The 25993-nt window shown below is 42.5% G+C and overlaps 2 protein-coding genes across 2 annotated transcripts in view; both read right to left on the reverse strand.

Moving 5' to 3' along the window:
• The window catches only part of SLC7A5 (solute carrier family 7 member 5), a 41844-nt gene extending 38827 nt beyond the window's left edge, over positions 1-3017 (reverse strand). The window contains exon 1 of the mRNA XM_075161569.1: positions 1718-3017. Coding sequence (XP_075017670.1) covers positions 1718-2315 — 598 coding nt within the window. The 5' untranslated portion in view covers positions 2316-3017. The remainder of the gene's footprint in view (positions 1-1717) is intronic.
• A 2830-nt stretch (positions 3018-5847) lies between these two features.
• Positions 5848-23400, reverse strand: CA5A (carbonic anhydrase 5A). The gene is made up of 7 exons (XM_075161570.1): positions 23241-23400; positions 21569-21766; positions 17429-17547; positions 14537-14632; positions 14293-14355; positions 12230-12385; positions 5848-10305 (listed from the first exon to the last, which is right to left on the reverse strand). Exons 1-7 carry the CDS (start codon positions 23341-23343, stop codon positions 10126-10128), a joined length of 915 nt encoding a protein of 304 aa, XP_075017671.1. The 5' UTR covers positions 23344-23400; the 3' UTR covers positions 5848-10125.
• Between the last annotated feature and the right edge of the window lie 2593 nt (positions 23401-25993).

The following is a 25993-nucleotide window of genomic DNA, read 5'->3' on the forward strand; positions in this document are numbered from 1 at the left end:
AAGATCCTGCAGATGAAAAGTTACTTATTATTAGAAACACGTTCTCAAAGGCTTTGTCAACCACAATATATTCTTGCACAGCAAAACTTTGACATAAAACAGTAAGAAAGTCCATCTAATCAATGCTCTAATTCTGTTAGCTTCTCAGCAAAAAATGTGAATGCCACATGCATGCATGCCCCTTTTCTCTGTGTCACTGAAGGAACCATATTGCAGACTGGCAGGAAAGCTCTAAAACCAGATTTTTCGCAAGGTCCTACTTGAGGCAAGAAACCCACCAGCAGAACTATTTTCTAACCCTGCTACAGCTTTCTTAGTTGGATAACTATATTTCCTTAATATATGCACTCCACTTTGTTAAAAACTTGGATGGAAAGTCCACGTGCCTGTCTACTTGCCCTTACGTTCCTGAAAATTTATCTGGGGAATGAATAAGTTTCAATCTTGCCCAAAGAAAGTACAATTTGCTGCCCTGCCTGTTATTTATCTTATTATATCTACTAGCTAGGCATATAATGTATCTACCAAAGACTCAGTCAGTTTGAGTATGAAGACATTTACAGACAATGTATCTTCCCATATCGACCACGTGCTGCAACTTTTGAATGCCTGCGACCCTCGGAGGGTGAAGGAATCTGACACAATCTCCTTTTGGACAGCACAAACAAGCAGACTTCTCTTCACAACCTCAAAATGAAAAAATAAAAAGATCACCTGACTGTGATTTTGTACAGCAAGTAAATGCTTTACAAAGCCCTCACAAAAAATTATATCTTTTTCCAACATACACCTTCACAATGGCACAAGAACTACCAGTGAAGTGGAACACAGACTGAATAGGAAATGAGGAGAGAAAGGCAGAAAACGTATTTAAAGAATGAGGAATTTGGATGGGGTGACTTTGCAATCACCGGAGGAATGGAAAATGGGGCTTCCCTGGCAAAACCGCAGACCTCAAAATACCACGGAGACGATAAAAACTGCAGCAGGAGAGAGAGATTTGTGTGCCATGGCAGACATCGGTGGCCCTAAATTCACCACAGCGTGACTGAACTTCTCTGCAAGGCAACGTCTCATGAGATATGTTTGCTAGCAAAAAAAAAAAAAACCCAAACGGCTTTTGAGCACAGTATCAGTGCGCATACAGCCGAGAAACGTCTCATCTCAAAACTGGTGCTGAAAACAGCCAGGCACTGCAGCACAGGCCACGTTCAGCACCAGTTGCTCGTGACAGATAATTTCCCAACTGCACATTATCCTAACCTACGTCTGCACATAAACGCCCATCCCAGCCACCGCAGCACCTCGGCACCGCAGGGCTGCAAGGGGATTTCACCCTGCCGGAACACACTCCTGCGGGAGGGCACGAGAAATCCCATTCCAGCGCACAGGCAAAGGGCACGTTGCATTTATCGCATGCTGCTCGCTGCATCGCCAGAAATCAGAGAGGCTCGCTAGCCCATAACTGGCAGTTTGGGAATTTTTTGCTCAATTTATTTGGGATGCGGCCACATTTTCTACTCACGCTGTTCAAAACAGCCCCAAAAACCCAGTATGGAGCCAGTTTACCATAGGAGAGGTGGTGCATCTCCTGTAAAGCGATGGGCTCACGGCAGCTAGCTGTTTGGGCTGACTTTCTGGGGAAGGCGATGGTGAGCAGGGTGCCACGTGGGGTATCAGGACAGCAGGCACCTGGAGAGGGTCTGCGGGTACTTACGGACACAAAGACAGGCCACCAGCTTGGCAGCCTCGTCGGGCACCGGGCAGGTGGGGAAGATGGGCTTGAGCAAGTAGGTGGCGAAGACCAGAGCCACGATGTACTGCGAGGAGGGCCGGATGATGAGCAGCTCTATCCAGAGCTTGAGGAAGGCGGGCAGGGAGCCGTACACCTCCAGCATGTAGGCGTAGTCCCCGCCGGACTTGGTGATGGTGGTGCCCAGCTCAGCGTAGCAGAGGGCACCCACGATGGATAAGGCCCCGCAGACGGCCCACACCACCAGCGACAGCCCCGGCGAGCCGGCCTCCCGCAGCACGCCGGTGGGGGTGACGAAGATGCCGGAGCCGATGATGGTGCCCACGATGATGGCCACGCCGTTAAGCAGCGTGATGGAGCGCTGCAGGGTCACCCCCTCGCCCTCGGAGGCGCAGGGCGAGGGCGAGCGGGCGCAGCCGTTCTCCTGCGCCCCACCGCCCGCCGCCTCCAGCATCTTCTCCATCGCCTGCTTGTCCTCCTCCTGCGCCAGCGAGGAGGCCGAGCCCGCCGGGCTCCTCTTCTTCACCGCGCTGCTGCTGCTGCTGCCGCCGCCGCCCGACATGGTGGCGCGGCGCGGAGCGGGGCGCGGGCCGGCTCTCCGCCGCCACCATGCAGCCGCCCCTTTTGTTCCGGCGGCGGTGGGCGGCGTGCGGCCAGCGCCTCCCGCTTAGGCGGGGAGCGCGGGCCTGGCCTCCTTTCCGGGAGGAGGAGGAAGAGGAGGAGGAGGAAGGGGGGTGTTGCAGTGCCCCCGGCTTGCGCGGGCAGCCGCTGGCCGGCCCCCGCGAACCGGCGGCGTTGTCCGCCCCTTACCGGCCGATCTCTTTCAAGGCGCGGGCAGCTCGCAGGCCACCCCCCCTCCGCCCTTCCCTGCGCCCCGAGGGAGCAAAGGGGCGCGGCGGGGAGCGGGGGAACGAAGGGAGCAAAGCGGCCCCCCACCGCCTCTGCCCCTGGCTGCGGGGTACCGGGGGGCTCCTCGCTCTCGGCTGCCAGGAGGGGAGGTTTGTTACCATTCATTCTGCCTAGACCGGACTGGGTGTTCTTATAAAGGAGAATGGGTCTCCGTGTGCATAAACCTAAAGTTCAGCAAAACCTGCGTCTCCCAATTCCCCCCAGCCCTATCCGATTTTAGTCGCTTACTGTACTCCTGTTTGACATATTCACACATGCACAGGCCAAGACCCTGCCGCTGCATCACCTGCATTTCTGCAGAGGCACTGCAGAAATCTGCCTGCCATTTCAGATGCCAAGATCACCAAAAAGACTTGTTTGCAAAAAAAAAAAAAAAAAAAAAAAAAAAAAAAAAATTTGTCCATCTGGCAAGCGGGCAAAATGAGCAACTTCCACCGCACTACCTCAACGAAGGCATAGGTTCTGCATCCAAGGAGGCTTACTTGGACACTTCACAATAGTGCCTACGGAACCAATTCTTCAGCACATTCAGACTCCCTCTTGTCCTTGTGGGATAGGAGATGAGTTCAGAGGCTAAAGCCTGGAAGCCCCGATTCTCAACAACAATCATTCCCATCGAGAGGTGGAAGCGGTACCTTTGAGGAGCTGTTTCTCGGCAAGGGAGTAGTTGGCGTCACACAAGAAGTCGTCCCCAAGCTCTGAAACCCAAGGTCGATGTCCATCCTCCCTGGACCATCCTCCTCCTCGCAAGCTTCAGACACGCTTCAGTACAGGCAGTAGCGTGGGAGGTTTTCTGCAAGATTACTCAGAGAAACGTGAGATCTGCATTCTGGGGAAAGATGTAATGTTTTAATAAATTTTCAGGTACCTCGCATTGGCAATTGGCATCATGACCACTTCCAACCATTACAGGAATCCTGGGCAGCCCCTTGAAGCACTGATCAGAACCTGACACCTAGTGGCTGTTAGCCACAAGAGGCTTAAAACAGGATTTCTCGATTTATATAAACACACATATTTAGGAAGAAAGCTTAGACAAAAATTACCTTCGCACCAAGCATGTCTAGTTTCCAAAGAGAAATGGGATCCTGAAGAGATTGCAAAGACCATGAAAATCAATTAAAAATAACAGCAAAACATATTTATTACACAATTTTCCTGAAACCCCAAAAGCCTTTCTTTAACCTACTAGCTTAACATTAGCCCCCCATTGCAGAGGCTATATGGTTGTAATCTAAACGGATTATTTCTCAAAGTAAGATTTACCAACATTTACTTGTTACTGTATTTCATACTTTAGCCTAGGCAAAATGTTCACAGGACCATAAAATCGGAAAAAAAAAACAGGTTCCTACCACATACAGGATTGTCTGTGTTGGCCTCATTACATCAGGATACAGCAGACAGGATTGGAATTGAAGTAACATGTATACTTCAGATATTTTCAGATGAATGCTCAAACTCAGTTGTATAGTTGGGTGGACAAAATCATTCATCAAATGGATTTACTTCAGCAGTGCTCTAGACTAAGTTCTTACCTTAAGGCAAATAAATTAACTGCTTTGATGATTGGCATTTTACACCTGGAATTAACCTAATTCACAGAAATTTCCATTCATTTTCAGGAGAATGGGACCAAGTTATCTTTTTCTCGCTGCATCCAATTCTTCCAAAAGGGAATTTCTTAATAGACTGACAGCTAAGAATTTGCAGACTTCAGTCTCAGTTTTGACACCATTTCCGTTTGGAAATCTTGGGATCGAGAAGCAGTGGAGTAGCAGCCACTGAATGCTGTATTTAAAGTCAACCACATACTTGACTCTCTTGCAAATTAATCAATCGGAGTTAATTCTGCAACTGTTCCTCCATTTGTATTGCTGCAAAAATACCTGCTTGGCAGTCATGGTGTTAGGGTGTGTTCATATAGTGCTTTATATCTTAAAAGCACTTCACAAATGCTAAGTATTATTATCAGTTCTGACCACGAACATTAACTCTCTTCAGGCCCCCAAGTTACTCTGCAGAATCTTTGAAGACTATTTGATTATACAATCAGTTCTCCATGTGCTAATACTCAGGCACTTCAAGTTTGTCACATCAAAAAGAAAGACGGAAAGAATTATTTGTCAGAAAGACAAATAATTACCAATATCAGAAGTAAATTGGCCATTTGTTAGAAGTAATGTGTATGTTCTTAACCATTTATCGGGAGAGCTGCCCTGATCAAAATAAGACAGCCTGCTGGAACCAAATAAACCATTTCTTTAGCAAACACCTCAGCTATACTAATACAAGAGCTTATAAGCTTTTTTGTTGGGTAAATGGAAGTGGTGGTAGCTTCTAGAACCCTTAAATAGTAGTAAGAGTGGAGCTGGCCTCACTCTTAACCCGAGCCACTCTTTCTTCACACCAAAATGGCTTGCCTACCACAAAAGGTACCAAACAGCACAGTTTGGCAGGCCTTATACAAAAGTATTGTCTACAGTTATTTTAGGGGGGGAATTCCTTAACCGGGAATGTAATCTGCTTTTCCCATCAAAAGAAGTGGAAACTTGTTTGAATGAATTCAGCTAAGCATAACATATCTATATGATATCTAGACTAAGCATGGCTAAGCAGTGAGACAGAGAAATTAACGCTTATTTCACCTGATTAGCCAATTTTTATTGATAAAAGTAATTTATTTTACTCAAAGTCTTTTTTGGGTTATTTGATAAGATTCTTGTAGCCCAACCACTAAATGTGAAACTCTTGAGAGTTATACCACACATCAGATCAACACTCAGTTTTATCAAGACCAATTACACAATGGAAAAAGGAGCTTAGTTGACAGGTAGAGTTTAATGATCAGTGTCAAATGAAGTAGTTTAGCAACGGTCCTCAAAATTTGGAATCCCATTTTAGACATGTTTAGGCATGTTGCATCTAGCTGAATGTAACAAATAATTAGATACCCTTCCATCAGTACAGCAGCAACTGAGAGGTCATTGTTCTTTCATTCCAATTACAATACAGTTCAGCAGAGTCTTTCATAGCTTTTAAGTATCACAGAATGTCTGACATCTGATTAGACTCCACTCATAATGAACTGGTTCATTCTCAAGGAGGAATTGTATTAGTTTCTTGACAGAAAATCTACTTTTTAACTTGGAGAGCTTAATTACATAATGAGATACAGACACAGGTTTCTCTGTGTTTCTTTATTGCATAGTCGCACACTAATTTAAGTTTAAAATACAGCAGCTAGAAGTTTCTTTACATCAGGTAAAAACTGAGGAGAAAGGCCTGTATCCTAGGAGAACAAAAGGCATTCCCTGTTACATATGTTGTCTGCAAAGACAATTATTTCAGTAAATTATGATTAGGCAGATAACATACATTAAAATACACAATGTAATAACTGCCACGAAAATAAGATGCACAAAGAAAAAAGCAAAGATGTGCCAAGAAATACAAGTTAAGACATTCAAAATTAAGGCATTCAAATTTTAAAGCAAATACTATTGACTATGAAGTTGAGCAGAAAAAGGGACCCTTCCTCAAAAGTAAGCCGTGTAGAATTCCAGTACTCTAAAACCCAGCAGATTTTCGTGAGATCAAAGCCATCTCCATTTCTATAGCTTTCAAAGCCAAAAGATACACTCCTGTCAGACTTGCAGTAAAAATACCAATGCAAGCCATCCACGACAGAAGACAACAAAAGACTGGTCAGGTATACGTGGTGGCGTACACCTGAAGTGCACTGGTGTGAAAGTTCTGGAATGTAGCGATACGGATCAAACATTCAAACGCCAAATGAAGTCGTTCCAACTATGAAGTCACCAAGAACGAGACTTCTGATAAGAGCGATATTTAACAGAAATATTGAAAGACAGTTGGAAGTCAGACCAACACAGGTGCAGATCTATTCTCAAAAATCTTCTACTTCCATTTCAATAAGCTGTCCTCAAAATTATTTCTATTACAGTCTTTAATTCCTAGTACTTATTGCCACAGGAACGCCTCCCAGTACAGTATTAAGTAACGGAAGTGACTACTATGCGAGGACAAATACAAAGGGGTGCTTTGACCCTTTTGTATTGTACCATCTAAAAGAAAAGCCTAAAGATTCCCATGGAGACACCTTTCAAATAGAGTTTAACTTAGTTGTGCAAAATTATTACAAATATTAGTTCTAGTCCAACAATCAAATCACATCATTTTTCCCACACACTGTTTTACATACAGTGCAGGCACACAGAATTGTTCTTCTTGAAGTTAGCTTTTGCAAGGCCAATACAGTGATTGTAACATAAAAGTTTAAAAAAAAAACACCCAAAAAACCTTTCTGTTCATTTCCAGGCTGCTAATTTCAACGACAATCCGCCCTGCAACTGAGATACTGCCTACCTTAACCAGAGATGCTAAAACACTAACATGTAAATGCAAGACAAAAACCAGCAAAATAACTGTAACAGAAAATCCCTGCAAAGCTTATTTTTGTAGCACAGTACAGTTAATTTTTTCTACATTGACCCTGTTTCCAGATACTTGAAACAATCAGTGCTGAAATTGAAACTGATTAATTTTATGTCAGTATAACTTAGATGTGATTTTATCTAAATATCTATGGAGTATAGCTTATTAACTTTATGACTGGATAATACACCTATTCTCTAACAAAACTTCCACGACAATTCCACGACAATACTTTAACAAAGTAATTAAATGTCTATGGGAATTTTAAATAGATCACTGAAAATAGAATATTCAACATCATCTCTGATGGATGCATGGTGGTGAGCATGTTAAAAAGAGATTTACAAACCTAGGAAGAAAATTTGGTTCAGTGGAGCAAACCTAACCACTGAGAACTCAGTTGGGTATGAGCATACTACAGCATGATGAAGCATCTGAAGATTAAACATTTACACCACCGTAGTTGCCTAAAACCAAAATATGTATTTTGTATTTGCATATGCTAGGGAAGCTGTATTAACTACTGAAACAAGCTCAGTGGATCAGAGGTACTCAAAAACTTGGTGAAAAGTACACAGGCAACTAAAAAACTTTGAGCAATTGCATGAAGCTTTTTAAAAGACCCATTCATATATGATAGGGTTACTGATGCAGGCTACCTATAGCTAGCTTAGTGCTGCTGAGTCACCTGTATTTTTAAGTGTGAAGGCAACATTAAGATGTCTTTCTATTACAGTTTTTTTCTAACTGCTAATAATGAGTAGCAAAAATCTCAGATAGACAAGATATGCACCAGTTCTGAATCGCTGCCATCTTTCTACGGGGTCCTCCTCAGAAAAGCAGTTGCAAGAACACCACTGAATGAAAACCTCAAGCTTAACAATTACTAGATCAAGTTAGCTCAGGCAGAAAGTAAAAGAATTCTTTTCCTATTGCCAGAACTGTAGCTGTCCCTTCCAAAATTATTCTGGAACCTGTCATTCTCTGGCAAAACCATCACTGATGCGATTCTGCAGACCAGGAACATAGTAAAAAGTCTGTCTGATGATGCCAAACACTGTATAGTTCAACTGAGATGGTATAGTTCAACCAAGTTGGTATAGATGGTATAGTTCTACAGAGTTCAACCAAGATGGTAAGGTTCAACCAAACAGTAAGGGCTTGGGAGAAGTGATGAAGCTGAAGATATATACTGCCATGTTGAATATACTACACTGTAAAAGTAAGTACACTACACTGGGATAGAAGAGAGATTTTCTTATATTTACCACGTAGAATCACTCTAAGGTTAAGTGGCCGCATTTCAAATTGCCAAGGGAGAAAGGCACAACAGCCTGAGGTAGAGGAAGCAAAGGCAGGACCTGGGCACTTAATTGGTTAAACAAGAATATTCAAAAGCCTTAAAATCATTAGGGTCACACTAAAAAGTGTTAAAGTGCTTTTAAACTGAACACTTGGACTTAAAAAAAAGTATCGATTCTAAAGTTCTGAATTTAGCATTGACAAGCCAGCGTCCTGGAATCACTTGTGCTGAATCGCACCAGCAACCAGTGACTTTGCTTACTGGCAGACCAAGTAAGACGACTCCTCAAATACAATCAATCACATCATGAGTTTACACACAGACCTGCTTCTCATCAGAAAATCTGACCATATATTTGGTACATGAATTTCATGCACAGGCACACTGTCAAATACAGTAAGGCATAAAAAGACAGTGAGAAAGGTGCTCGAGAGACAATTATGGCTAGTAATAGTATGCTCCAGAGGTAGACAATACTTGTGGCAATTGGACCATAACTCTAGCATAAGGCTCCACAGCTGGCAGCTTACACAACAATTTTGTCTCATCCACAAATAAATTTCAGCCACCACTTAACTTCGTTACCATAAGGTGCTGTAAATACAATCTGGTCCCCAGTTGTCATGAAGCTAGATAACTTTTTTAATAAGAAAAGTACATCTTAAGACAAAACTTTGAAGAGAGTGCACTGGTGCTCTACGAGTTACTGGAAAAAAAACCTTCAGGTATCTGAATGCTGCATTTTGTCCATACTTTCCTAGCACTGGATTAGGTTTCGGAAATTGTTTTTTTTTTCCCCCAAATCCCATGGGGAGCATCAGCTGGGGGGGGGAAGGAGGGGGGGGCGGTTCTAATTTTGCTTTGCTTTGATGGGATCCATTTCCTGGGATCAATTGGACATTTTTGCCTAATTTGCTGCTCTTGCCAGTCATGAGATACTAGTGAATTCTCTTCTGCTTTCTTCTCCTGGCACATTATTAATACAGAAAAGTAAAACCTGCCAAAGCTAAAAGCTTCTACATTTGTTATAAGGTTTTAGAAAAAGTCTTCTGGCTTGTGGTGTAGATAGAGCAGACATTCTGCAGCATCACATCAAACTTGGATCACGTAGTCAATAAAATGGAAAGAGATTAGATTCTGTAAGTCATTTTTTCCCTTCTCCTCTTGTTATCCTAAGTGCCAAGGAAAAAGGAAGAAGATAAAACGTCTCTGTGTATGTGAGTAGAGAAGCTAGTTCTCTTCCCAAACCTCTGAAGCAATTCCACAAAAGGACCTGATCAATATTAATACTTTTCACTTCTTCACACTTCCTGCTTGCTAACATGTTTCTAGTTGGGATTATTAATTCATGCAAGTCACTGAAAGAGCATTTGAAGAGACACAGAACAATTCAGAAAAGAGGCAGGGGAAAAGATCTCCTGCCCTTATTTTTCCTTTAACTGTAAAAATAATTCCTTATTGATCCCTGCTTTAAAGTAAGTCAACTTGTTAAGGGTTGATATTATTTACTTCTTAAAAAAAGCAAAAATAAAAAAAACCCCACAGCTTCTCTACTGAAGGTCGAATGGCACTTAGCAGAACTGAAACTGGCTGGCTGTGAAACTGTATGGCATACACACACTGCAGAAAAAGGAAAAAAAATTTAAAAATAATGTCAGTTATACCCAGATATTGCAGTCTGGACTGACATTTCGTAGGCCATCTATGGCCTGATCTGCTCAGTGTGGTCCTTGGGCTGTACTTCAGTATTCAAGAGATGGCTGCTTTGGAAGGACGAACGGACGGTTCGATTCATTAATGGCTGAAGAGGGCGAAAGTTGTCTACCATTCTCTTTTCTTCTTCACCATCTGAAGTAAAGAGCAGCATCCGAAATGCCTCCAGCTGAGAATGAGAAATGTCCAATTTTGTGACTTTACTAACTGGAGAATTATTGGAGTTCATGACAAAACACAATCATTCATGCTTGGGGGGGGGGGGAAAAAAAATCAAAGGTACTATTACATTTGCATTCTGAGAAATTTTAGCACAAATTTCTGGCACTTCTTTGTCACCTGCTGGTAAAGATTATGCCATCATCCATATCAATGCAGAAGATGAATTGTCAGTCATCTGCCATCTTCGGGCAAACAATCTCAAATGTGGCACATCTGAGACGGAACCGATTGCCATTCAAATACGGGAACATATGCCATCTTTAAATAAACCTCTCCAACCTTCTTAATTTACACCCTTCCTGGAGTTCTGTTATCTTATACAGACATGCATATGCTTGTACCCAGAAAAGAAGGAACCTCAACAAGCAACAGTCTACATAGTTGTTCTCAGTGGTTTATAACTGGGGATTAAAATAAAATATGCAGCAGATCCACTTTTAATGCTTACAAGGGCATTACAATGTTAAGTAAACTATGAGCCTTGCTATGCCATAAAAGAATGAGAATGAAGAAGAGCCAAGGGAAAAAAAAAAAAAGAGAAAATGTTTCAATTGAAAAGAAGAATGACACACTATGCAGTCAGTTCTCTCTGCTCTGTTAACAATCTTCAGTTCTTCCTGTCCTGTTCCTTTGGAGTGTTTCTTTGGAGCATGACTTTCTAGATGGATTAGAATGTATTTAAAAAAAAAAAATCTAGATGTATTAAAAAAAAAAATCAGTATTTTGCCTCATGTCATTGGACTTGCACTTCATTATTAATCAAAGCCTCAAAAAACAGGGATAATGCACAGATAACTTTCAGTGCCTCTTAAACCATGAAAAAAATGGTAGATTTTTTTGGGTTGTTCATTTCCACTTGCTTTGCAACAATCTCCAAGACTTGTTCTATGCTGTAATGCCCCTCAAAGTACTCCACTTCCTTGAATAGATAAAATCCTGAAAACTTCCAACAAAACACACAATTGTAGTACAGTTCCAATGAGTCCTCCTTCTGACCATTTTCTACTTGTCCCTACATCTACCAAGGAATAACATCACATTGAAACATGAAGTACTAAAATTAAAAGCAGCAGAGGGCATATGGTGACAAGTTTGGGTTGGCGTCAAAACAAACTATCGACCACGAACTCCTCCACTTGAAATAACTTCTGTAATACAAACATTTGCTGAAAGCCTTGTTTGTCCATCCTTTTTAAAAGGGAGTAAAAAAAAAAGGAATTCAAGGACAGTACAGCCAAATATAGAGTAAACATGCCTACAAAGGCAAAGGAGAAAACCCAGTGGGGACTCATTCTATCTCTCGCAATCAGAATGGCACGTGAAGGACTCAGAGCCACCCACCATCCCTTCTGTACCTTCAGAGTCCGCCCAAGGAAAGAACAGAGGATTAGCCCTTGCAGTCTCTGCAAGATTTCTGGGCAAATGCATGTGACTATCAAGAATATGCACAAAAGGTCAGAATTTGGACTATCACAAAACCTGCCCTTTCTCCTCCCTCCCTACCACAAAAAGGGCTGCATCCTGGTAAGGAGAGCAAAATTATGCAGTGTTCCAATAAATAACCTTAGAAGTTTTCAAGGGGCAGTTTCCAGCATAAGGCATTGTTTATCACAGATCAAGATAAAACTCTGTTGGAGAGCTGGAGAAGCATCTTTCGCTGCTTACTGAAGAGGTCTTAAGTCCTTCAATATTAGCTCTTGTTAATGTCAGGATACCTCCCCAAACACTGGGTGTGAAGCAGCCACTGATCTCTGTGTATTCACAGAGAATTACTGGTACTGGTAAGCAACTACTTCTCTGCATCTTCCCCTTCATGGCAGCAGGCAGTCAAACAGGTATAGTATGATTTGAAATATAAGCATGAGATTTACCTGATTCTCATCAACCTCTATTGGCTTCTTCTTAATAATCCATGTGACTGATTCGGTAAGTGGAGGAGTAGTCAAAGAGCCTGCATAGGTCCAATAATCAGGGCATGAAGGTATCAAACAGGAGGGATCAAAGACATCAAACTCGATAACAGTGTCCTAAACCCCAGAAAGAATTTATTTTTAAAAATTTTATTTTGAGAAAAAAAATGACAGAAGATTTAAAAAGATCTTAACAATGAGATTAAATACTGTACATGTTATGTATGCATATGCAAAATTAGGTATTGTGAATATTATTAATGATCTACATAAAATAATAATTTAAAACCCCATAAACTTGTACAAAATTGGTAAGTTGGGTTGAGGCATAAGAGGCAGCTAGTGAGTAGACAAAATTTAAGTATTTCTGTTGTCCCCACAAGCCATTAGGAATTCAGTGCAGAAGAAACAAGGAGTGCGAAGGAGCAACTGACTACATCTTTGTGGGAGCTAGAAGCGAACAGCAAAAGGAAAGAATAAATGGTGGAATAAGTTCAGGTAGTTCTGCCAGATACACTTAATAGACTGCAAACAATAGTGCACTTACTTTTCACCACGTGATTTTAGGCAGTGGGGAGAGGGAAGAGGACTAAAATTTCATTTAAATCACATCAAATATTCATGTCTCCAGAATGTGCACTCCCACAAGTGAGATACCAGACAGCATGTAGGAGCTTCAGAGCCCATGATTTCCTACACAAACATACTCCTGGGGTATTTCCAGGATATACTGGCAATGCAGGAAAGGAAACTCCTGTTTTTCGTTAGATAGGCTTTATCGGTTCCCCACTAAGAATGAAAAATATTACAGTAAAGAATTCTTCAAAAATAGGGTTTTGGACGAGATTCTCGATGGGAGCTTTGACCCATCATGTGAGAGAGGAAGGTGCAAGGACATCAGAATGGGTATTATCTGACCTTCCTCCTCCTCCTCCTCCTAACCAGGCTGATGTTCCTCAGGGTTTGGTGCGTAAGTCAGTGATAATGCTGGCAAGGCAACAAAGGTTTTCAAACGTTTTAAACCAAGTGCTGATGAGTTGTTGGGTGACAGACAGCCTTTGGAAATGAGATCTCTTTCAGAGCAGCCCACATGCAGCTTGATGAGCCTAATGTTTGATACTACTTTTTTTTTTTTTTAAAAGAGATCTTGACTTTAGTTTCTTTCAAATTCATATGCTGTAAAATATTATATTCTCATAATGGATGTATATTCACAGATTTTTGTAGGTCTTTTTGGCACTGAACTGACTCATTTGGCATTTATCTGGCAGAATTTTCACTGCACTGCCATAAATATTTGTTTTATTTGGATAAAAAAATCCTTACTGCGATAAATAATGGCACAGCGACTTCAACTGGATGTGCTTACAAGCCAGCAAAATTCTTGATGTGTGCTTTTTGTGTGTACTTTCTAAAAGGAACGGGCACCTGGAGGAGCATGAGTTGCTTCTGAGCACTATCAGAGATGCAGCACTCCCTCTCCTGGCAGAAGTCAGAGATCAGCTATGAAGAAAGAGTCCTATTCCCCTAGCAGAAAATTTACAGTGTTTAAAAAAAAAAAGCAAACAATAACCTCCTCCTCAAAGATCAAACAAAAATCAGAAAGCCTTAATTCCACAAGAAATCAGCTACCACTTTACAGAGCACAGAAAGTTCCTTCCAGTTAAACAACATACAAAACCTCATCCAGTGGCATATGTTTTCATAGAAGCTGAAGGGCAGGCTTCAGCGAGGGCAAGCATTAAACACGTGCATGCCCTTCTAAGGGGATACAATCTCAAGAGCATCATTTCTTAAACCAAGAGGTCTGGAAAGTTTAAAGTATACAATTCCTCCTTAAAAATTAGCTTTCCCTCCCCTCCAGTATAATCAACAATTCACTCAAGGTATCAATCAGGCCCCCTACTGACATTTAAGGAAGAAAGCATTTATTAGTGTTTTGCTATTCTCAAAGTATTCTTTATGTCGAATGACTGCATTAGCTATGCTGAGTGATAACTGGTGGGACACTTACAAATACTTACCTTGTGTTTAACCGCCGGCAAGGCATCAACCAGTGTCTGCAGCCCTTCATGATGTGCTCCTAGCTGCAGAAGACAGGTAGGAGTTAGAGAATCATTAACTTTACATTCTACATATCTACCTTAATCAGTATTTTTTGAAAACAACAACAACAACAAAAATCTAGAGGTGTTTTGTCCTAAATCGGTTTTAACAAAATGAAAATAAAAAGGCATCATTACAGCTTATTACACAAAGAGAAATTACCTTTAAAAACACTCCAATAACAGCCAAGCCGTTACCTTCCATTACAGCTTCTTCAAAAGTTGGGTACACAACGGCATTCCAGTGTACTAAATGCAACTGAAATATAAATGAATGAGAAATCAACATATGCACAGAGCACAGCAATGGTATCAAGAAACTTGACTTCTGATCTTTGCTAGATTTGGTTCTTGGCAATTTGAGACACTGCAGTGAGTTACCTAAGAAATCACACACCAAAAAAAAAGAGAACCAAAATGTTATTGATAAATAATGGTACTTCCCTTCTTTTTTTTTGTGCCTTATTTAAACACTAGTCAAAGACCTATAAACTACATTTCACACATATGAAAGGGATTTTGTCTGTGGGAGACTAATTACAGGAATGCTAGTTAAAGGCACAAAAAAAGCTTAGTATACCTGGAATTGAAGGAATCTTCCATCTCTTAACAGGAAGAACAGAGCATGCTGTTCTGCTAAGGAACATTCTCCTGCATGTAACATAAGCTTCCTCTGCATTGCTTACAGTCCAATATAAGTGTCCCGGTAAATAGACAGCCAGCACCAGTCCCAAAACTTAAGTCATATAATAAATACCTTGCCAAGCTGACAGGCATCATTATGAACACATTAACAGGAGATAAACATCTTCTCAAAAATAAGCTGTAGTAATTTTTCAAATTCTCCATCTTTGGCATATAACTATGATTATACCTGTCATACTTTCCTCTCTGAGCAACTTAATCTGTGTTTTTCCCCATTGGCTCCATCCTTTTTATTGACTCTCTTTCTGCCTTAGTAGTTACTTAATCACAAAAGTTTTGCTACTTTAATAATGGCTTAAGAGTTGAAAACAGAAAATAAAGTGATCGTGATAACCACTATATTACTCTTCGCTGGGTAAAAAACTGGCTGGACGGCCGAGCCCAGAGAGTTGTGGTGAACGGAGTTAAATCCAGTTGGCGGCCGGTCACGAGCGGTGTTCCCCAGGGCTCAGTACTGGGGCCAGTCCTGTTCAATATCTTTATCAACGGTCTGGACGAGGGGATCGAGTGCTCCCTCAGTAAGTTTGCAGACGACACCAAGTTGGGTGGGAGTGTTGATCTGCTGGAGGGTAGGAAGGCTCTGCAGAGGGACCTGGACAGGCTGGATCGATGGGCCGAGGCCAACTGTATGAGGTTCAACCAGGCCAAGTGCCGGGTCCTGCACTTCGGCCACAACAACCCCAGGCAACGCTACAGGCTTGGGGAAGAGTGGCTGGAAAGTGCCCAGAGGAAAAGGACCTGGGGGTGCTGGTTGACAGCCGGCTGAACATGAGCCGGCAGTGTGCCCAGGTGGCCAAGAAGGCCAACGGCATCCTGGCCTGTATCAGAAATAGTGTGGCCAGCAGGAGCAGGGAGGTGATCGTGCCCCTGTACTCGGCACTGGTGAGGCCGCACCTCGAATCCTGTGTTCAGTTTTGGGCCCCTCACTACAAGAAGGACATGGAGGTGCTGGAGCGTGTCCAGAGGAGGGCAACGAAGCTGGTGAAGGGCCTGGAGCACAAGCCTTATGAGGAGCGGCTGAGGGAACTGGGGTTGTTTAGCCTGGAGAAGAGGAGGCTGAGGGGAGACCTCATCGCGCTCTACAACTACCTGAAAGGAGGTTGTAGCGAGGTGGGTGTTGGTCTCTTCTGCCAAGTAACTAGCGATAGGACAAGAGGAAATGGCCTCAAGTTGCACCAAGGGAGGTTTAGATTGAACATTAGGAGAAATTTCTTTACTGAAAGAGTGGTCAGGCCTTGGAACAGGCTGCCCAGGGAAGTGGTGGAGTCACCATCCCTGGAGGTATTTAAAAGACATGTAGATGAGGCCCTTAGGGACATGGTGTAGTGGGCATGGTGGTGTTGGGTTGACGGTTGGACACGATGATCTTAGAGGTCTTTTCCAACCTGTATGATTCTATGATTCTATGATTCTATTACCATAGGACTCTGTTGTACATTATTCTAACGACTTTAAGAAAAACACAAAAATTGTTGGTAACTGGAATAAACGTTCTAACACTAGCCAAGGCTCTGGGGTCACATACACAAGACAGTTAGGTATACATGGCAAGCAGGACCAGGCTTCTTGAGTTACAGGTATGGCTGTGAGAATTAAATAATCTTCCATTTTCTCTTTAAATATTTTTTTTAAGAGTATTTAGTACATGCTTTGTTTCTCTGCAAGCATTTAGTAATAATAAACAAAGTGATTTTAAAGCAGTAAGGATTAGGAGATTTGCAAGTCCACTAGAGACAGCAGCTGAGATGCAGTGCATTCACCGTACTCCCAAGAAAACAGATCCGACACCTCACGTGAACTCTTAGCTTACTGCAGCTCAGAGGTGAAGCACTTACATTTTTTTAATTGAGCTTGCACATTTACCTCAATATTTGCTGTCCACCTGATCTGCACCACATTAGATGGGACGTGGGAGTTCATTAAGACCTGATTGTGCCCTCAATCTGCTTTCTCTCTCACCCTTTTCCCCTTTAAAAGGAGGAAGGACAAGCAGAGCTGTGCCACTCCATCCAGAGAGAGCTGGAATAGCAGTGATTCTTCGCTGCCTGCCATTGCTTTGTCCAGCAGCTACCCCTATGGACATTCAGGGAGAAGAAAACATTACTGAAACTTTCAGTAATGGGGCCAAAGCTCAATTTTAAGACTGTGTTCTTCTCCAGAAAACACAGTGAATATGAACTTAACAGTAAAACAGTAGATGAGCTGTGGCACCTACCAGGTCTGTTCCTTAAGAGTAAACTGCAATTCTTCAAACTGGGTGTTTTCTAGCATGTATTATAGTCACAGACAGCCTGAGACCTAGTCTCCAGTTCCCATAAGCATTTGCATTGTTCAGCTTTTTTTCTCATACCTCTGCCGGGTAAAATTTACTGTCAACTGTGTGCTCTGAACCCCACTCATTTATAGCTCCCCAATGGAAGTGGAACTGCTTTAGCCTGTATTGGTTTTCCAAGGGACCTCCAACGATTACTAAAAAACAAAACAAGACACATATATTAATAAACATGATTTAGAATTGTCCCGACAAGTAACACAGCAAGATCCTGCTTGAAATAAGTTTGCCCAGGGAAGAAATCAAGTGGAGCAACTATCTTACTGAAACAGTCCCCTATTGCTTGGCTACTTTTACAATTTACTTTGCTATAACAAAACTGCTCAAGCGAACATATCGCTGTTTTTCCCTGCAGTCTGCATCAACTATATCAAATTGAAGATGATAAGCTAAATAGTCTCCTCATCCATCTCCTCTCAAGGGAACTACTGTTTTTCTCCTATCCACATCAAGTTTGGCAGAGTCGTGGAAATTACACATTACGTTCTAAGCTCTTCTCTTTGAGCAGGCATATGAGAACTGCCTTACCAGAAGAAATATGTATGATGACAAAGCAATGAATACATCTATTAAATGACATCCCAGCGAAGCCTCAATATCTATGAAAAATATTGAAATGTCCCATGACAATACAAGACTTCAAAAATCCAATTTTGCCAGAAAAATCAGTACATTGTGTCAAACATTCTGCTTTTGTTCAAGTTACAAAAATGCAAACATACTCTTCTGCTTCAATGCAGCTTTCAGACTGCATAACCAATGTTAAAAGATTTCCTGCACAACCAGAAATATGCTAACATTGTGCCTACTGTAAACTGTTCAAGCTACTCTCCACAAAGCATCTAAAATTAGTCTGCCTGTGGGCAAGATTCTGAGTTTCTGGAAGATTTAATGCACTTTTCAGCCATGAATAAAGGTAAACATTCAGTCTGCTCTCCTGATTTCAGAAGGCCTCTCATCATTTTGCAAATACATGAATGAAAAATTCTACGTCTAGTTTTCTGCATACTGTTGGGTTTTACTCATTTCCTCCTGACTGAACCAGGAACATCCTGCAAAGTCTTCTTGCTAGTTACTACATCACAGCATCTGGCAAATGAGAGACCATAATTACTTCCAAAGGGCTAACAACAAATAAGTAGCTGTAGAGACCCATTTGCTGATTTTTACTTAACTGTACGTCATGGTTAAATTTTATAGCAAACCACTGTATAAAGTACATAATCCCAACACTACTTTTGAAAAGAAGTTAATCACTTTAATGCTAAGGAGAAAACAATGAGAGGCATTAAGAGCTTTTCTTGTCTTTTTTTTTTTTTCCTGAAAGCCAGCCAGCAGTTTTGAAATTCTAACTAGATAGGCCTGCTTGTGATAAAAGACTAAGCTAAAACAAGCTATGCACAGTGACATTTAATTAATTTCACCCACTGCTGCTAAGCTCTTAGCATAAATGCAATACTGACCATCAATAAAAAAATCATGATGGAGAAAGGTAACTTTCAGGGATGGGATGAAGATGTGGCCCACTCTGCTAAGTCTTCCAGAATTACAGTTTCTGCACTCTAACACTACCCATGCCTGATTATGTGATGATGCAAACCCACAGGTGACTACATTCATGTTAATAATCACATTCACTTGAATGTTTACCTCACAAGTAGTTAGGCACAGGCACATATATGTAGAAAATCAGGTTCCTATAGCAGACACTAGAAAGTGACAGGAAACAAATAGGAACTTACAGTCCCTTTACAAGCATTTTTGTCATTTCATTTCCTCTCAATTTACCAGTTTTGATAATTCCAAAACAAAACAGAATTTAAAGGAACTCTAACAACAACCAGAGGAAAGAATCACATCAGCTTTTTATTGTAGCCCTAGTTCTGTTTCAGTCTCGTTTCCTTGCAGCAGATGGCATTCATGCACACAGAGAGGACCATGTTCTGTACATACCTTCCCCACACCCTCTTTCTTCTTCATCCTCCTTCTCTGCTCATAAGCAAACACCCCATGGCAGCACTACCTTCATCTTTTGCCCAAGTCTTGTTTTGTCTCATCTCAGGAGTTGGGCATTTTTGTCTATCCTGGGTGCACATTTCATTTTGTTTTTTTCATCTTCTGTTTCAATTTTGTTGCCTTTTTTTGTTTATTCATAAGCTTCCTTCTCTGGATTTCTATTATTGTTAGACAGAAGCTGGCAGAAAGAAAAATCAGAAATAGCAACAGTAAAGAGAGAAAGGTGGAGGAGAAAGGCAGGCACTTGAAAACCTGGCCATTCATACAGCAACATCCCGTGATCTGTTGTTTCTCTGTCATGTTGGAGTCCTGTCTCTGATCATCTAATGCCATCCTCCACTAGCCGTCATCACCCTTCATTGACTTTAATTCATTTGAGGAAGGTGATGATGATGAAAAGGCAGGCATCCAGAAAGAGGCGACAGGAATGCTCACACTTAAAGATTTACTTCAAGTGTTCAGTCTTACAGATGAAGTGGATAAGATCTTTCAGAGCTGTGATGCGCTCTGAATAGCCAGCCTCTGAAAGGCCAGCACCCCTCTAATTGACAGTCCTGATGATTCCATGCTTGCCTCTATGTCACAAAAACTGTCCCTGTGTATTTAACCTCCTGCAGGCAATTCCTTTCCATTACATGAATTCTTGCAGAAAAAAAAAATTACTTTGTTATCCATCGAACTGCAAACCATTACACTTTTCAGGAACGCATCCTCAACAGATAGCGGGGTATGGCTGTATAACGTAAAAGACTGTTAAATTAAAAGCAAAACCAATCTAAAGTTAGTAAGTTAAAATCACTGATGAGCTAATAAGCGATGTCTCCATCTCAGTCTCTCCTCTAACCCCACCTCACTAATGCAATAGTACTTTGTAGTGTAAACCAGAAGGGCACTACTTGGTTTCTTCATTACATATCATAGCGCTCAAATGAACCAGGGCAAGAATATTCTCTGGTTAGAAACTAATATTCTGAGTGAACAGCTATAAATAATAAAACAAAAAAAAAACCCCAAACGTCACACAAGCCTCTGAAAGCTCTGTGCATTCCACCACTACCATTTTTGCTGCATTGTTTTATCAGCCTCTTTCCAAACATCAATCAAAAATACTGGTATTGCAGAGAGAAAGCATTTGTTTATTAGCATGCTGAAAGCTTCCTTCCCAAGAGCAGTACTAAATCGCTTATAAAGTTCTAGCATCTCTCACAGTAAGCAGTCACCTTAAAAATAAACGACTCCAAACAGGTTCAAACTTGCCCAAGGTCCCTCAATTTTTCGCTCCAGGACAAGTTGAGTAATCGACACGAATCATGTGCTTCCCAACATCGCTGACCAACGGCTACCAGTTCACCTACCTTTACAAAGTATCTTCTTCATACGTACCAGCAATATCCTTTGGTAAAGTCAACTTTTAAAAGGAACAATGGACACAAAATTTGGAATTTGGTAGCAATATCTTGATCTTAAGTCACTTGACTCTATTGAGCATTTAAAAAAGATTTAGGTGCTCAGGTCAGAGTGCTTATTCACATTAAATTGCTGAAATGCATAATTTGATTTTGCATGCATGGACTCCTGCTTATATTAAAACAACAGGAACACATGCACCTGCTCCCTATGGTAGCAGCTCAGTATTACTTAATTCTCCAAAAGCTTATTGAGATAAGTATGTATGCAACTGAAAGTCATTTTGCTGCTGATTATTTCAAATGCATTAAATGTATCTGTTAATACCGCAAAAGAGGTAAGTGGCAGATTACTTTATTAAAGTGTAATGATGGAATCTCATTTAAAATTAAATAGATACATATACATATGACTGAAGATTAACTCATGTAGACAAAGCTGTGATATTACAAGACGTAATCAAAAGGCAGGGCGTTAAGGCTTGTGCAGTAAGAGTAAGTTTCAACCTACAACAGAGGATTTGTGCGCAATGTCCATGGTAATAAATACATAGTATAAGTGAGGCCTACATAGAACTTCTGTATTACAATTCCAATCACTGTAAATCCACATTTAGCTAAAGCGTTTACTGTACATTCATTTTCAACATCTGTCCTGAGGTTTTACATCATGCAAATATTTCTCCTCTCTAAGCATTAGTAAAACATTAAACGGATTTTTCTGAGTTTTGCTTACTTGATCTATCAGTAGAATCATCAAACTCAACCAGGAATGAATATCCATTGTTCCAGATGTGAAGACACGTCGTTGGGTCGTAGCTGATTTTCAGAGGCTTCAGAAAGGGGTCATAAACACTGTCTCTCCACTGGATATTGATAGGAGACTGTCGGGTGCCTCCAGGAATTGTAAGCGGACTCTGCCAAAGTGGATGCACTGGAAGATGATGAAGAGTGTCAGGCTCTAATGCACGATACACAACTTCCAACTAAATACTTCAGAACTTTTTGGCAAGAGAAGATGCTTTGGCATATTGGCTCCAAAGGCTAATTCAAGTCAGCTGATGCACATGAAAGTAAAAAAAAAATAATACATTCCAGTTGTATGACTCAAAGCCACACAGGGAAGTGCAGTTATTTGACTTACAACTGTGTTGATACCTTTCTGCATTTGCAAAATTCTCTTCAAAGAAATTCTGTCCCCTTATTTGTGAGAAAATTGTTTTCCTTTTATTGCCAATTGATTTTAAGGTGACTTCTGTTTTACAGCTTTGCCAAAGTCTCAGCATACCACTTCAGCTTTACTTATACACCAGTACCATCAATTGACCTCAGATTGCACCAGACACAGGATAACCCCCAATAGAAAGCAAAAATATTCTCTTGAAGGTGCCGGTCTTCTGCCTATGTGTGCTAAGGGGTTACACCACTGCTAAGGGTGTAGCGCTCCTGAAGCGCCCACACCAGAATTGACCAAGACCACCTTAGGCAGTCAAGACCTACAGTGGATCCCCACACCTGTAAAATCCCTAACTACCAATTTTGGGGGCAGCTTGGGTATCTCAAACTGGCATGAGCAGGGCAGATGCATGAATACAGCTTCCACGGGATTTTATTCTGCTTAAAAATGGAACTGGGACCTGTATGGACTTGAGGAGCACTTGTTCACCTGCTGTCCCCCGACATCAACAACCCACAAAGATTTTTTGTGCCTTGCCCATCCACTGAACCCAAAACGGAGAGGCTCTGAAGCACTGCGTTACTGGCTACTTCATTAGATAAAACTGCTTGCGCTCTTTCACGAGGGGGGGGAATAAATTAAATCTTTTAACAAGCCACTCACGTGAGGGGTGGCTAAACAACCTTCCCCCTCGGTTTCCTCAGCAAGGGGCAAACTTTATCGGCCTGCACAAGGTCACAGCACACAGGTAACGCAGAGGCGGGCGAGCAAAACGTTCTCCAAAAGTGCCACAGCTCTGTGACTGTTATTGCCATTTCCTGATGTTTCAGCACAGGAACCGTCACGGACAAAACCAGCCTGAACTTGGCGTCCCCGCCTCTTCTACACAAACTTTCTAGGCACCGGCAGCCCCCTCAGCCCGGGGAGCTGAAGCGATGGAGGGACACGGGCGTTGCCCGTGCCCGGGCCCTGGGCAGGCCGGGGAGGGCGCAGCGCGGTGGGCGGCGGGGCTGCCTCGGGGCGGGGGGCGATGAGCCGGGCGGGGAGAGCGAGGGGGGCTCGGGGCAGTGACCTGCTCCCCTCAGGCGACGGGAGCTGCTCGCCTCGAGGGGTGAGGGCAGACCCGGTCTGGGGGAGCCTGTCCCGGGCGGCCCCCCTGAGGGAAGCGGTTCCCCCTGAGGGAAGCGGCTCCCCCCTGAGGGAAGCGGCGCGGGAGGGCGGCAGCACTCACGGGCGTCTCGCAGGCGGTAGGAGCAGCAGGCGCCCAGGCTGCACTGTCGTGTCCCCCGCCGTGAGGCAGCGGCCACCCAAGCCCGGCGCAGCAGCGGCAGCATCTCGAAGGAGTCCGCGGAGTCGCCGGGCGCCACCGCCCAGCCCGGCGCGGCCCAGCCCGGCACGGCCCCTTCCGGCACGGCCCCCCCGCCGCCATGGCTCCCTCAGGGGAGAGGGCGGTTTCTCTGCCACAGGCGAGGCGGTAAGGGCGGCCCCCGCCCGGCCAGCAGCTTTTCCCTCAGGGGCGGGCCGAGACTGGCTTGAACCGGCATTTTATCCTGGGACAACGTTAGAGGAGAGACCACAGTTCCCTATGGGTGCGTGTTCGCCATTTCCCATGGTCATCCCTGTGCCTGACACACACCAAAAATGTATTTCCTCTCAGGGTGATAGCGTCAGGGCTCACTTACACGCCTTAGGGGATTAGCGTTTATTCTTGTCGAGTGAGTTTTGCTCAAGGAGGAGGTTTCGGTTTCTCGCAGCTGAAGGTGGGCTGGAGTGTCATCCGTGTCCCACAGCGAGATGAGTGGCCCTGGCACAGCTGGGTCCCTGCCCCAAACTGCACACAGAAAAGTTAACATTATAGCCACTTCACCCAAGTGCATCTGTCCCAAAGGCTGGAGGCCAAAATAGGCCCACCCCGGGATGGTAAAAGGGGCCAATTCAACTAGCATTCATCTGACACCTCTTGAGGCAGGCCTCGATGAAACTCTGGTTAAAACCTTGGTTAATCCTTGCCCCTTTTCTGTGTTACAGCTGCCAGTGAGGAACACAAAGCAGAAAAGGAAAGCCTGTAGAGAGCTGACAGTGTCGGTGAAAGCACAGAGATGAAGTAAGTGTCCTCATTTTTGCCAAGTCCATTGGGCAGCCAGGAGCAGAACACCACACCTCAGCTCCTGGCCTTCATCTTGCCACCTGCTTTCAACTGTATTTCTTGGTTACTCTCTTAAAATAATTTTGCAAATCTGCATTTACCTTTTGGGGATTTTTAATCTTGTTAGAGTGAGTACTTTTGAATTTTCATGAGGAACCTGACGTAGCATTGAGAATGTTTTATGAAATGGAGACAGGACTAGATAGTCAACTACAGTCAAGCAAGAAGTGTTTGCTCTAGTTTACAACATTGTGTAAGAAGTTTCTATTGCATTCACAGTATAATACATTTGAAGTACTCCTGAGTTGAGTAAGAGGAGATTGAAATCTGGCAAGTGATTTCCTTTGAGTGGCTACACGACCAGAAAACAGGTCATCGGGAGATATATAAAGACAAACAGCGTGTGATTTTAGGATGTTAATCTGGGTTTAAACTTCATTTTACTTCCTCCCCGCCAAGATACGCCTTCTTTAAAGCACAGTCTTTCTTTGTATAGTAGGATTCAATTGCAAACATAATGAATTCTTGGTTTGACTCTCAATGTTTTTCAGGATGGCTAATTTACTATCCTCAACATATAGCTTCCTGTAACTTCAAAAGAAGAGACAGATACTTGATGAAATTGAAAACAGTTGCTGCCCATAAACATCATTATTCATTTAGGCTTAATCACAGTTTAATAGCCTATTGATCATGGTTAGGCAACTGTATTCAGCATAGGTCAGACGTGTCTGTTGCTAAAGCTACTTAGGAGCCACAGGTAGCTCCTGGTCATGAGGACAGCCCATGTGAGTTTCATGCTTAATTGGAGCAGGGAGCTCAGACATAGCTTCAGATATTTTAATATTGAGCATAAACAAGAGATACTGGGTTTTATTCTCATCTGCTAACAAAGCAAGATTGTCATTCCTTCACATTCCATTCTCTCGTGACGTGTCCTCTAAATACAATTGATAATCTTGGGCAGCTTAGAAGTCACATCTACCAAATTAGCCCTATATCATAGTATAGATGCTTACTGTTGCAGAGCACAACCTGGTTTCTGTACAACTATCACTTTTCTGTATGTTAAAAGCAGTTGGAAAAAAAAGCCTCAAACTCCACTGTTTTACACTGTGGCATTAAGATGACCAAACTTTGTGAAGCTTTTTAGGGATTTGATTCTGCAAGATTTTGAAAATGTAAAGTTTTTTATAGAGCTGCTAAGCTGAACAGAATGAGTCATTTCTTGTGGGTTGAACAGCACAACCAAAGGAAAGTTCTTTTGGTGTAGGCTTTCGGAAACGATAGGCTGTTCGGGTGCAAAACTGAAGAGAAATAACTTTGACCTACAACACTGTTGTTTCCCTTCTGAATCATTCACAGAATCTGCACTCATTTTTATGTGCACATGCTATTTCTTACTGAGCATAAATTTCAGTAAAACTTCAGCATTTAGATTAAAAAAACCCTTTTCTTCTCTAGGGGGTTAAAGAAAATCCTTCAAAATACGAGCTCAGTGGCAGTGGGATGGTTTGTTTTGGAAACTGCAGACAGAAAGGCAAAAACTACCTGTGCAAAAGGGAACATAAGCCCTAAACCTTATTCCCACTTAGCACTTAGCCAGTATGGCCAAAATCTTTTCTGGAGCATTCCAGAAAAAGTTTCTCCTTGGCCACGTCCTGGCTAGAGATGGTGGTTTATGCAAGAGAGACATGGCTCGCACGCAGCGAGCTGGAGAGAACAACAGCAGCCAGAATTACAGTATCTCTGTTGTTCTCATGTTTTTCCAAAATTGTTACATTTCTGGACCATCTGGGAGGTTTCAGCTATGCTCTCTTGTTCCTGAACTGAGAGTG

Source organism: Calonectris borealis, chromosome 12 (genome assembly GCF_964195595.1).
Source record: "Calonectris borealis chromosome 12, bCalBor7.hap1.2, whole genome shotgun sequence".
Classification (NCBI taxonomy): domain Eukaryota; kingdom Metazoa; phylum Chordata; class Aves; order Procellariiformes; family Procellariidae; genus Calonectris; species Calonectris borealis.

Excerpts from the sequence above, each read along its gene's own strand:
- CA5A (XM_075161570.1), bottom strand. The coding sequence starts at position 23,343 with ATGCTGCCGCTGCTGCGCCGGGCTTGGGTGGCCGCTGCCTCACGGCGG. Across the intron at positions 21,767-23,240 it reads CTACCGCCTGCGAGACGCCC|TGCATCCACTTTGGCAGAGT; the intron begins GTGAGTGCTGCC and ends ATCATCTTCCAG. Across the intron at positions 10,306-12,229 it reads TAGAGGTTGATGAGAATCAG|CTGGAGGCATTTCGGATGCT; the intron begins GTAAATCTCATG and ends TCTCATTCTCAG.